This window comes from Azolla caroliniana, unplaced genomic scaffold (assembly GCF_043228905.1).
Source record: "Azolla caroliniana isolate FFs.n. ecotype wild unplaced genomic scaffold, voAzoCaro1.0.p SCAF_9, whole genome shotgun sequence".
Lineage (NCBI taxonomy): Eukaryota > Viridiplantae > Streptophyta > Polypodiopsida > Salviniales > Salviniaceae > Azolla > Azolla caroliniana.
The window spans coordinates 16105624-16118832 of NW_028230444.1; the positions used below are offsets into that span (position 1 = coordinate 16105624).

General features: G+C 39.5%; 1 protein-coding gene across 1 annotated transcript; it reads right to left on the reverse strand.

The window, feature by feature from the left end:
- Window positions 1-10761: 10761 nt before the first annotated feature.
- Window positions 10762-12723, reverse strand: LOC147860256 (large ribosomal subunit protein uL29y-like; the record flags this gene model as incomplete). The annotated part of the gene is made up of 4 exons (XM_087324099.1): window positions 10762-11048; window positions 11160-11316; window positions 12022-12159; window positions 12617-12723. Coding segments are annotated over 4 exons (477 nt in total), but the record flags the coding sequence as incomplete, so codon positions are not given.
- Between the last annotated feature and the right edge of the window lie 486 nt (window positions 12724-13209).

Below are 13209 nucleotides of genomic sequence, written 5' to 3' on the forward strand. Positions count from 1 at the left end.
GAGTCTTCATACTCAGGCATTTTGGCATTTCCTTTGTCCGATTTCGGACTTGGTCGCGACATGTGGTGGTCACTCAATGGCTCATGTGGTCCACTCAATTTGGTTGAGATTGGACTCTCCTCTAGCGTGAGCTGTAGTCGACCATCCTCCTCTGAGTCTATTATAGCAAGATCAGTTTTGATTGGATCGGATGGGGCTAAGTCGATTGTGTACCAAGATGCTGATTCGTTGAATACTACATCCCAAATCACTCTTACCTTCCTGGTGGAGGGGTTGAAACACTTATACCCCTTTTGTTCGAGTGAGTACCCTAGGAGGATACATTTCTCCGACTTGGAATCAAGCTTTTGCCACTTTTCGTTAGGAATATGTACGAATGCGATAGAGCTTAATATCCTGACGTGGGATGGGTTCGGCTTCTTTCCATAGAACTTCTTGTGGGGGGTAATATTGTTCACCCTGGATGTTGTGCACTAATTCATTAGATAGACGGTTGTGTTAGCTACTTCAACCCAATATGATTTTGGCAGATGTTTCTCATTCATCATCGCCCTTGCCACCTCGAGTATGTGTCGGTTCTTTTGTTCGGCTACTCCGTTCTGTTGAGGTATGTGTTGACAAGTAAACTCCTACCGGATTCCTTCTTGTCGAAGGTATGTTGTGAAGGTGTTGGAGAAGTACTCTTTGCCACATCTGATCGTAGGCATTAGATGTGTCAACCGGTTGCCTTCTCGACTTCGTTTTTGAATTTTGGCGCATACGGAATATCCCGGTGTGCCTGGAGAAGTTGTCGATGAACGTCACATAATACCGGCAATCACAAAATGTTGTCGTCTGGGTTGGTTTCGACACATCTGAATGTATCACATCAACGGTTCCTTACTCACATTCTTGTCCTTTGGGAACGGTTATCGATGTTGTTTGCCCAGATAACCATGTCACTCATTCAAGCTCTCATGTATGAGAATTTACATGTAAAATGATCAAAGCAAAGCTTTTGAAGATATGACTTGGCTTAGTGGTAAGCATATTGACTTTCAACTTGGAGGTGCAAGGTTCAAGCCTTGCTCACATCCCTTTTAAAACACAAAATAGTACTAGGCTTTTGGTCTTGTATTTAAACTGAAAATCTTCAAAACACCATGCACCACGATCAACCGACCGATTCAATCCGATCCGATCCGATCCTGTCTGTCGCCATCGTCGTCTCGCCGGCTCCGTCTGGTCGGCCAAAACCTTTACAAGTAGTTAGACCACACCCATTCATCCAATTAGTTTAGCTCAAGTCACCTTGAACATTCTATGATCCACTCATAGACACAAACTAATAGATTTTGGCCCTAGTTATTTAATCTAGGATCCTTATTTATCCTGTCTATGTGGGATATCTCGTAGTTTTGTTTTGCTCTTCTTCTTCGCAAACTTCATACCCACATAACTTGCCACTTAGTTGTTCGTTTCTTATGTGGTAAAGTGTATTCGAAAGCTCTTGAAGACCTCCATCTTTTTGTACCAAGATATTAAACTAGTATAAAATAGTATCTTCACTATTATTGTTTTATGTTGTGTGTGAAGAACCACACTCGATTTTGTACTGTATTCCATTCAATTTTCACCAAGTTGGCGAAAATCTTTACGACACCGGAAACAGTCGAAGACTCCACTCTTCTTTTCTATCAAGTAGATCCAACTATGTCAACTATAGTCATTAATGAAGGAGACGAAGTATCGACTCCCGCCTAGGCTCAAATTCTGTGTCGGTCCCCATACATTTGAATGTATTAAGTCGAGCTTATTTCGTCTCCAATTTCACTCATTGGGGAATGGAAGTTGGTGTTGCTTCCCTAGCTGGCTAGCTTCACATACTTGGGCCTTCTAACCACTAAACTTCGGCAATCCGAACACTACTTGTTTCGATTGAAGTTCTTGAAGTCTTTGATATTTGACATGGCCAATCCGCTTATGCCATAAGTCGATGTCTAACTCGACTTTTTGTCCTTTGGTGAACAGAGCGGTGCCAACGTCATTTGTGTCGAGGATTAACATCCTCCCTTCCCGGCGCCCTTGCGCAATGATCTGACCCTCTTCTTCGATGAAGCACCCAAGGTGGGTGAACTGGACTTGCATCCCTTGGTCGACGATCTGGCCAACAAACACCAAGTCCTTTGTGATCATCGAGACGTGCAACACATTCATAAGTCTCCCCTTCTGTCCAACGTGACTTAGGGAAACATCGTCGACATGTTCGATCGGATGCGAAGGTGTTGTCTCCGATTTCGACAACTCCTGATTGTTCTAGTTTCTCCAAGTATGAGAACCACTCTTCATGGCTCGTCATGTGATTTGATGCTCCATAGTCGACATACCACACCTCGTTCGATTTCATGGTGCTCTTCTTCACCAAGTTTGCCTTGTGCTTCATCACAAAGGTTGGGCCCTTTCCAGTTTTGGGTCCTTCCGACCCTTCGGCGTAGTGCGAATGCTGTTGATTTCCATGTTCGGCTCTACTGGATCTGGATTTGTTCGAATCGCACTCTTCTTCTAGCACTCGTTCTCTCGGTGGCCCTTCTGGCCACAGTACCAACATTTTGTTTCAGCTTTGCTTGCCGGTTTCCGGTGTCGCTTGACTTTGCTCTTGTCAACTACCACCATTGCATGCCAATCCACCTCGTCCGCCACGACCACGGGGCCAATCTTCCTGTGTACAACATTCGATTGTCGGATTGTGTCCTTGATGCACCCATGTGGTTTTCTTCGACCAAAAGCATTAATTATAGGTCGAAAAATGACAGTGACTTCTCTCATGTGCAAATAGCTGTCTGGATCAGCTCGTACCTTTGCGTTAGACCACCGAGGTAGATCTGCACCATCTCGTCCTCATCCACCGTCACGTTGACGGACCCTAGGGCGTCGCAGATCCCCTTGATCTTTGTAGTGTAGTCGATCATCGTCATATCCTTTTGTCTAATATTGTTGAGCTCCTCCCAGAGCTGCAACTTCCGGGCCATGGTACTCATAACGAAAATATTCTTCAGATTTTCCTAGGACTCCTTCGACGTCTTTGCATCTCGAATAGCATTTGGTCGTGCACAAAAGATGCAAAGTAGTACAAAACTCTGCTCGCCACCTGTTCCCAGGCCGGAAAATCCTTGTGCGCCGAATCCGGTGCTACTTTGTTTAACCCTTCCACATTGCTCCAGTAATTGTGCCCAACCAGGTACTGGTGCATCTTGTAGGACCAAGATGCGTAGTTGCCCCGTAGAGCTTTTCGGTTGGAAGTGGGTTTGCCATGCTCCTGTCCATTTTCTTCTTCTGTTTGTTCTTACCGGGTGTTAGGGTTTGTCTGTGTTTCAACTCTTGTTGGCATCAAAGGATTCTCAACCCTCGCACTCTGATACCATGTAAAGATTACAATGCGAAAGCTTGAACAGACACAACCGGCTTTGCCGGACAACAACAGAAAACCCAAAGAAAACAATGGAGAGAGAACACACAGTATGCGAGAGAGATAGAGAGCATAACACAAAAATGTTAGGATCATGATCAGCCACAACCGGTTTCTCGTATACGTATTCGGGTGCAAAGAAACGAGTAAGACAATGCTCAGACAGAAGGACAAACAGAAAACAGAAGTACAAGATATTTAATGTGGAAAACCTGAATGGGAAAAACCTCAAACTCCAAACTAAATCACTATGTCGAGAGGAAGTACAATAAGAAACTCTAAAGCAACGACCTCGAGATCTTCTTCGTCTGACAGATAGACGGTTACAAAGTAGATATTCACTAACTCTCACTCTCTCACACACACAGTTATAGAGGCAATGACCTCGTCAATAACTATACAACTATGATTAACTACAAAATGATTCAACTCAACTCCATAAAGTTTTCCCTAGTTGTATTTATACTAAATTTAACTTTCTAGGCTATTTACATTAAGACTATTTACAAAATTAGTCTCCCAAATCGGCTATTAAATCGATCATTCGATTTGTCGATTTTCGGCCTTGGCCGAATTTCCTATCTACTCTCTATTCGATTTGGCTCATACTCTTCCCATCCGAAGGGACCTATTTCCCAACAAAAAACTCAATTTCAAAAATAATACTCTATGTATATACAAATGTGCTCACTGAGCACTTTTATACAAGTCCATGAAGGACGGTCAGAAGTACTGACAAGTAATTCAATGCTCATAGCTGAGCTACTGACACTAACTGCTAGGAATATAACTACCTAGTAGTCTAGGATCGTAGACTTCTAATGGCCTACCGACTCACGCGTGGATCCGGCTCTCGGCTTGTTCAGCCGATCCGGCCCATGTTGAGCTTGCTCACTCAAGACATATCCCTCAAGACATATCCCTCTATTGTATGTTGTTCAATTCTTGTTGGAGTTGAAGCTTTCGTGTGGTTGTGTTGGTCGCAAATACCTTTTTGAGGTTCCCCCACGCACCTTTTGGCGTTTTGGCCTCTCGGATGTAGTCAAACATGTGATCATGGACGCATGATGCAAGGCAATAGAGCACGCGACTCGCTGCTTGCTCCCAAGCTAGGTGGCCGACATGTGCTAGGTTGGGTTGATTTTCTTGTGCTCCTTTGATGTAACTCCAATAGCCTTGGCCAACAAGGTATTGGTGCATCTTGTACTCCCAAGATGCAAAGTTGTTTCTGTCGAATTTCTCGGTAGGAAGAGCACTTCTCATCTAAGTATTCATGTTGAACTTCTTCTTCTTCTCTGTGATGCAAATTGTGCAGGTTGTTGCTATAGTGATCGGCCGGTTCTTCATGAACGTGGGCTTTGGCACAACACATGTAGATGGGTTTCGATCAAGCTACCAATCACTATGATACCATGTAAAGAAGTGAGTGAGTGATTCTATGTAGCGGAAGAGGTGTGTGTGTGTGTGTGTGTGTGTGTGTGTGTGTGTGTGTGTGTGTGTGTGTGTGTGTGTGTGTGTGTGTGTGTGTGTGTGTGTGTGTGTGAGAGAGAGAGAACATTGTGTATATAGAAAACAAGAAAATTGTATTAACAAGAAGCAAGAATGAACCAACAATTACAAAGAGAAGGAGAAGGTGCTTATGTAGTCACCTTCTCTCTAAGTTCTCTCACTAGAACCATCTCTTGGGAAAGAGGTGGAGTCTTTCACTACAACAGAATATGTGTCATAAGGCGTTAACTTCTATGACACACTAGTTACTATACAAGGAGCTGGGATGTTCACACACTTGAGCATCCTAGAGTGTGTTCCCACACAAGGGAAGTTGAGTTTGATTCACAACAAACACATTGATGAGAATCCTATTTTAAAGGCCAGTTACTATAGGTTGAATGATGAATTAAGCTTAAAAAGTACATATACACACATATAAGTAAAGGCAAACAATGTATGTGTTAATGTCAACCCCTTTCCCAACACACATACAAAAGGAGGAATGATTAAGATACACTAATTAGTGTATAGTTGAGGGTTTAAGAGATAACCCTAAACCGTTCGCAACACTCTTGTGCAATGACATTGCCCCCATTGGATTAAAGAAATTATGTTTTCTTAACTCATTCATGCCTTCTTGAGGCATTTCAACATTGCATGTTTTAAAAATTTTGAGATATTTTCATCTTGGAATCGACCAAATATCTCGACCATTTTCTCTATCATGTGTTGCACCACATCCATTATTTCTTTCTTGCATCATATGCTTCATTTTTTTTTTATCATCATTGCAAAATGTTCGTTGTGCATCACCATCCTCCCCGACCACTCTTTCATTGCAAATATTAACCCCCCAATATTGGCCCCGATACAAGGAGAAAAAATGCCAAAACTTATCCAATCAAATCTCACTACCCCCACGAGCCTTCGCTCACACAAGTTAGATGTTGAGGTAGCATCGTGGCCTCATCACCCAAATATGAAGATATGCAATGTACGCAATGAAAACCTAGTGAGATGAATATCACTTACTTACTATATGCTCAATGTATAAGGTAATTTGTGAGAAATATGATGACTTGTTAGACAGGCACGATAATGTGAGAGTGTTGTACTCAAATTTCCACCAATAAGGGTCACCACATTTGTGCTTGCATTATTTGCATATCGAGAAATTTTACAACAAAGTAGTAACCCCCATGTTAGGAAGGAGTCATGTACAAGATGAGATGTTGATTTGGTTCCATAGGTTAAATTTGGCATCATCATGGACGATAAAATATCTATTCTATTTTGGTCAAGTTCAACAAAGACATGGTGGAAATACGTTTGTATATGAATGTTAAGCAAGGCCATAAAAAACGGACATGAACCAAGCAAGATGACTTGGTTGTTGCCGTTATTGATGAAGAGTTGTGGGAGATGATAGTTGTGATGAGATACGTCGTTGGTCTTCTTAAAGTTGTAATATGGTCCAAATCAGTGGGGAATATGCATAGTGGAATATGAAAATGTATATGAGATTACACAATCACACTCGTGTGTAAGTGTGTGAATGTGTAAACTAACTATTATTATGTGAATAAATGAGTTAGTGCATGTGTTTTTCACATTAATATGTATATGTGTGTTTGTGTTTTAATGCACCCACATGCATTTGAGTACATTCATAGTTGTGCTTGTAAATGTGTGTGCTAATGTGTAACTTTATGTGACATCCTATGTATGCATGGGAATGTGCCAGTGTTGTTGTGTTTTACGTGTATGTGCGCACATGTTTTATATGTAATTGTATGTATGTGAGTGTATATCTGCAATTGCGTGTAAAAGAAATTATGTGTGCATGTGTTTATGTGTAATTGTATGCTTTAAATATGAGTTTTAATATAGTTATATGTGTTTGTGTAATTTTTATAAACAACGAAAGGGGGGTGTTACTTTAGGCTTAAATTTGATGGCATAATTCATTGGAAATTGAGGGGTATTTGGGGAACATAAAGCTCCCCTCCCCCACACACGAGAGTAGGCCCTAGGGTCATGACCACAAGTTTTAGGTTTGGCATTGCGTGCCAGTTCCCGACGTTGAACTAATGTGATGGTGGCAACACTTGTTGTATCATATGGGGAGCAATTGGCAAGTTACTCTACTCCATCTTCTTTGTTGACCTTTGTCGAGCCATAGATAAGCATCAGCCACCCCCTAATGAACACCATAGGTATGAACAATGGACCTATGAACAAAATGGCGGAACACCTAGGTATGAACAAAGAACCTAGGGACAATTGAAGATCCCTAGGGACAATTATGAGGTTCGTAGGTCCAAACAAAGGACAAATGGGTATTTTTTTGCATAACTTTCTTTCTTGTAGTAATTCCACTCTCTAAAATTTTAGGGAAATAAGACCAAATTTTTACAAATAGTTAAACATGTTACATTGAGTGTTAGACATTAAGATAAAAATAAGGGGAGGATATCCTTGAGTTTTGGCATGGTGAGTCTACAATTGACAACAAATTGCTTTGATCGTCATTGTACTCCTATTTGTCCTCACAATTTGTTATCTTGTGAGTTGAATAATTAATGTTCACACCCATGCATTTGAATTCTGAAAACAATGAAAACGACATAATTTTCTAGCTCCGCATCAGATAAAAATAGTGGCATCTCTTTTAGTGCCCATGACTACTTTTTCTTTTAGCACATGCTTGATCTTATCCATGCATGGACACCTTATGGTAGCAATTTTTTTGATGATGTGCTCATATTTCTCCCTTGGTTCATCGTCATTTCTTGTGCATTTGTCACATGTCATTTTCCCTCATTGTCCTTAACATTGTAAACTTAATCTTGACTTTTTCAGTTGATCGTCACTTCAATCAAAGTCCTAATTTACAGCAAAACATGAGATTTAGCTACATTTTTCCCTTCGTACATGCCATATTACACGATAGTGTGAGAATTTTGACATGAGGGGCATATGTGGAACAAATTTGTCTTAGCATTTGGATGACATAGTAATTGGAGGAAGTCTCACCTCATCTCTTGTATTGAGAGAGATTTAAAATGTCTAGGATAGTAGGAATCTATGGTTGGAAAAGGTTCTACTTTTTTTATATTTGGAGCATAGTACGTAATATTCGTGTTCATTAGCCCAAACATTCGTTTTCATACGTATGCTGCATGCAAACGAATGCGTATGTTATTAAAACATTCTTGTGTTTTTTTTTTTATTACACTTTTTACCTTAACTTTCTTACCCTATAAAAAAATTATCTTATGATAAATAATGAGTGCAAAAGTATGGTATTTACCATACTTATAGGGTGTTTTTCTTACGCGAATGATAAGAATGTTCGCGAATGCGAATGCACAAATGGTGCGTATGCTTCGTACTATGATTTGGAGTATCTATTGGGAGTGAATATTAAGAATGCTAAATAAATTAAATGGACGACTGGCAAGTTGAGGGATGGATACATGTATTGTAAGTCACAATCTTGGCCATTTCGTGTGTGTTTTAAAGATGTATAATGTATTATGGAACCCATATTGGATTATATCTATTGTCATTGTGACCATGGACCAAGAAGGCTTTGTATTCTATTTTGCAACCTCTTCGATATTTGTTATGGAGAAACAAGGACAAAATGGGAATCCGTAGGTGGGGAGGAAGGGGGACAATATCAAACTTATCTACACATAAGACTCATAGATTTTGTCATTATTGCAAGATGTGTTTCACACTCACAACTGTGGATATCAATTCTCCAATATTTCATTAAGAAAGTAGGTGTAACACATATGAGGACAATAATTAAGGTGGCAAATACTTAATTGAAGTGCTCCACTCAAAAAAATTCATTCTTCATGTGCTCAACACTTGGTTGTTAGGTACTCTCCTTGATTTTTGGGCCATCATCTAAACAAGGGCATTGTTACCTATGTCTTTTCATTAATTATGTTACCATAGAAATGAGAAATTGTGCTCTCAATTGGATCGCGGTTTTTTAGGGTTCAAAGGAGTGGGATGTAGTTGATGGTCAATCTTAGAGAAATTTTGGATTTTGTTAACACGCCACAACAACAATGCATCCTACCAAATTATGGGTGTATTCAGTAGCAACTACAATTGATAACCTTGATGCAACGTCGTTTACCTATATAAATTGAAGAGCAACCATGGATAGATTGGTGTTTACAAGATTAGACTCAATAATTAAAAGTGACTATTAATCTCTTGTACCAATGCTCAATTGAGTCTCCCCGATGGCTATCTTCTAAATATGAACAAGAATAAAAGGTACATAACTTTGATTATGAATTGTTGCAAATCCTCAAACATAGTTTGCATTCTCAATTGTCACTTGTAGCAAAGGTCTTCAATTGGAGATTGTTTGTTGATAAGGGGTTTTACCTTTGGGATTAGTCAAACATGGACTAGCAATAGGCAAAGTTTCTTTTGCATTGTTCAAGTGGGAGATAGTACCTCATCACTTCATATAACGTTCAATTGCTTGTTGGATTTGGGGTGATCTTTTTCAAATTTGGCCAATAAGCATTCACATAACCCAACCCGAACAGTAGTGATGGAGTTCATTTTCCTCTTTTTGAGATATTGGGTATTGCATCATAGTTAGAGTATGCACAACGCTTTTATGTTTGATTTAAGGCATGAAGTCCAAGCATTTCTTGCCTATTGTCAAATCAACACGTCCCACTACCCATATCGAGGGACACCACTTAATTTTATTGGATGTTTCCACCAAAAAACAAGAGTTTCTTTGGATTAATTATCAGAATCTTGAGATCTTTGATCTCATAAAAATAATCTTTTTAGTTGATCTCATTAGACTAAAGCGGATTTTTTGCTTTCTTCTCTCCTAAGAAGATAATAGATTACATCTTTAATCCTAGCAAGTTTCCTTCTTGTATTTGGAATGTTGCAACTAGTGTTCCAAGATGAAACAATTGAAGAAATGTTTTATCAAATCTAGACATCATCCCAAGTCATTTGCAACTAGACTACCACTAAATTTCATGTATAACCTTAGTATGTGCCAACCTTGGATTAGTTTCTAAAAATACCAGAAGAACATTAAGTCATTTGCAACTAGACTACCACTCAATTTCATGTATAACCTTAGTATGTGCTACCCTTGGGATTAGTTTCTAAAAATACCAGAAGAACATTTCAAACATTTTGTATGAATCATCATAATACAGCAGATACACAAACCCATACCACATTGTTGGAGAAAGTCTTGTTTCCTCTATTATGTTGGATACTTTCTCAATCTATATATATAGATTAGATATATAGATACACGAAACACATAAACATCACTTCTATACATGACTAAACGGCTTATCACTTCATAAGAAGCAGAAAAATAACCTAAACTTGAATGAGAGCTTTGCACAAATTGAAAACAGTTGTCCAGAAAACCCTATTGCACATGCCTGGCCTGTCTCTAGTATCTACCAGAATATCTTGGGTTTGACAATCTCCAATGAACGCCATTCAGCAAGCTAATAGAATGACACCATTATCACTCTTCTGAATTGTGCTCTACAGGTATTCTTCACACAGGCACTGCTTTCTGCAATCTCCAAGGTATAATAATTGTTTGGTACACTTTCTATTGATACTAAGTCATGCTTCAAGGCTGCAGATATAAATCCACCTTTCAAGCAATTGATTCAAAGCTCCACTGAGAAAACGCCTCACTATGATCTTCATTGTTCATCACATGAAGATGTATAATTCACAAAGTAGATTGCCAAAAACCTTGCTGGAACAATCCAATTGATCAAGGATTCATGGACACAACAGCCTCACTAAACATTCAAGAGTCAATTAACATAAAATAGTTGTGACAGAAACACATTCTATAATAACACAACAAAATGAACTTTCAAATGCTGGATTATCTTCACTTACACTACAAAAATTTGCAATAAATACTCAATTATCGATGTCCAGAACATTTTTAGTCAATTCTTCAATACTAAAAAAAAAATCTCTTCTGGTTCACTCAGTCTTTCAGTGCATACTTCCTCTTGGGGAAATAGGTATCCTTCTTCTTTTGCTTCTCAGTCTTCATGCTTGCCTGAAGAATAAAACAGATACATAATTGATTGTAAAAAAGTGGAGGAGGAGGAAGAGATTACTGAAAGACAGACAAAGAGGAAAGACAGACAAAGAGGGATAGTGTATTCACCTGGTGCTTGGTTAAGCGTCTTCTAATAGCTCTTGTCTTCTTTGGACGCAGATCTAGAGGGAGCAATTTAGCTTTCTTGTAGGCTTCCCTGAGGGCTGCCTTCTGGTTTTGAGAAAGCACTGTCAGAACCTGAGCTATGGAGAGCCTCACAACCTTGCTGCAAGAAAGTAGTGTAAGCACGAGCACTATAAAATGAAATCATCTAAAAGTTCACTTTACCTACATTTTCATGATATACAGATCTATCAGCAAACACAGCTTATAAAAACTGTATTACACTTAGATTCATTAATGAGATATGGAAGTCATGAGCAAACACTGCTCATCAAGCAGCACATTACGAAGGAATAGTCTACAAACACTACTTTGGAGATGCTACATGTTTTAACTTCACAGATGAGAAATTGATATCCACCAGCATACGTTTCCATCAAGCAACCGATTGATGGCAATGATTTATAAACATGAGGAAGCATTGCTTGAGCACTACTAGGTGAAGTTTCAGCTTTGTTATTGGAAAACACAGTTCATCAAGTAAATGACTCTACAGCCAAGTTTCAGCTTTGTTATTGGAAAACACAGTTCATCAAGCAAATGACTCTACAGCCACCTTCAAAAGGCCAATTAAATATCTTTTCCCTGCCATACTAACATGTATTCATAGACTTCTCATTGAAACATTGTTAAAACCATTATTAGAAGTCTTTTCCGGCCTAGACTCGAGGCAATCCGTGAAACAGCGAAGGTGATAAATGCTTCCAAAACTGAAACTCATTTTAAGGTTTTCCCTGGTTCTTAAGTCTCTCTAAACACGAGCTACATATACGAGGAGAAGAATGAAGGGCATTTGGTCGTTACTTACATCTTCGAAAGCTTGTTAGGAGCACCACCGGTAACCTTAGCCACTCTTAGAAGTGCCAACTCCGCCTTGAGCTCCTTCAATTGACCTTGAAGCTCGACCTTGCTCTTGGACCGAAGCTCGTGAACCTTGACCTTGGCTGTGCGAAAGAAAGAAGAAAGGAAAAGTGTCATTTTCCACAGAAACTATCAAAATCCCGTCTTACGAAGACGAGATTTCCTCCATCGGATGAAACAGAAAATACAAACAATCACTACGTTGAAAGCAGATATAAACAAAATGCATGATGAAGAGAAACTATGAGGGAGGGAAGAGGGCCAGATGAGCAAAGAAATGGATAGCATCACCAAAACGCCGGTACAAAAATGAAAACCCTGACAATTTTCATCAGGCGAAGAAGAAAAACAATCAATTCTCTATGTTGCATTATTCAAGAGAACAATCGGACAGGCTGTGATCTTCAAGATTCACTGAGAGAGAGAGAGATGGAGATGCTAAATCAGTCCATAAGAGTTACAAAAAACGAGGGACAAGAGGAACAGAGGAACAGAGATGCTGAAGTGAAGAGAAACTGAAAAAAGCTTACTTACCCATGGAGATGGCGATGGAGAAACGAAGCGATCGATGAAGAGAGAAGGAAGGAAGGAAGGAAGGAAGGAAGATGGTTCTCTGCGAAGACTTTGAGGCTTTAAGGGAATTAGGGTTTCAGACGACTGGTTACCGGCTGCAGCCAGTAACCAACCTTCTTAACGCTTTCACCAGCGATAATAAGAGGCCATTCCCACGTAATATATATATATATATATATATTATGTATGTATGTATGTATGTATGTATGTATGTATACGCACCTCTATGTATGTATGTATGTATTTACGCATGCATGTATGTATGTACGTATGTATGTATTGCTTGCAATTTGTGAGCCAAAACTATGTTTTGTGGAGTTTGGTTTGGAAGGTGTACGTTAACTATTTGTTGGGTGCTATTTGAATCACACAAAGACAAACGCGCAATGTCGACCAACATTTGCACTCTTTGTATGCTTTCCTATTGCTCTCGAATCAATGTTTTCATATTTCCTTGTGAATTGGCATGTCATGCAACGAGGAATGTGCTCAGGCTCGCTCACAGCAGATGACTAATTGAGCTTACTTGGAATTGCAAGTAGTATAATGATAGAATGTAAAC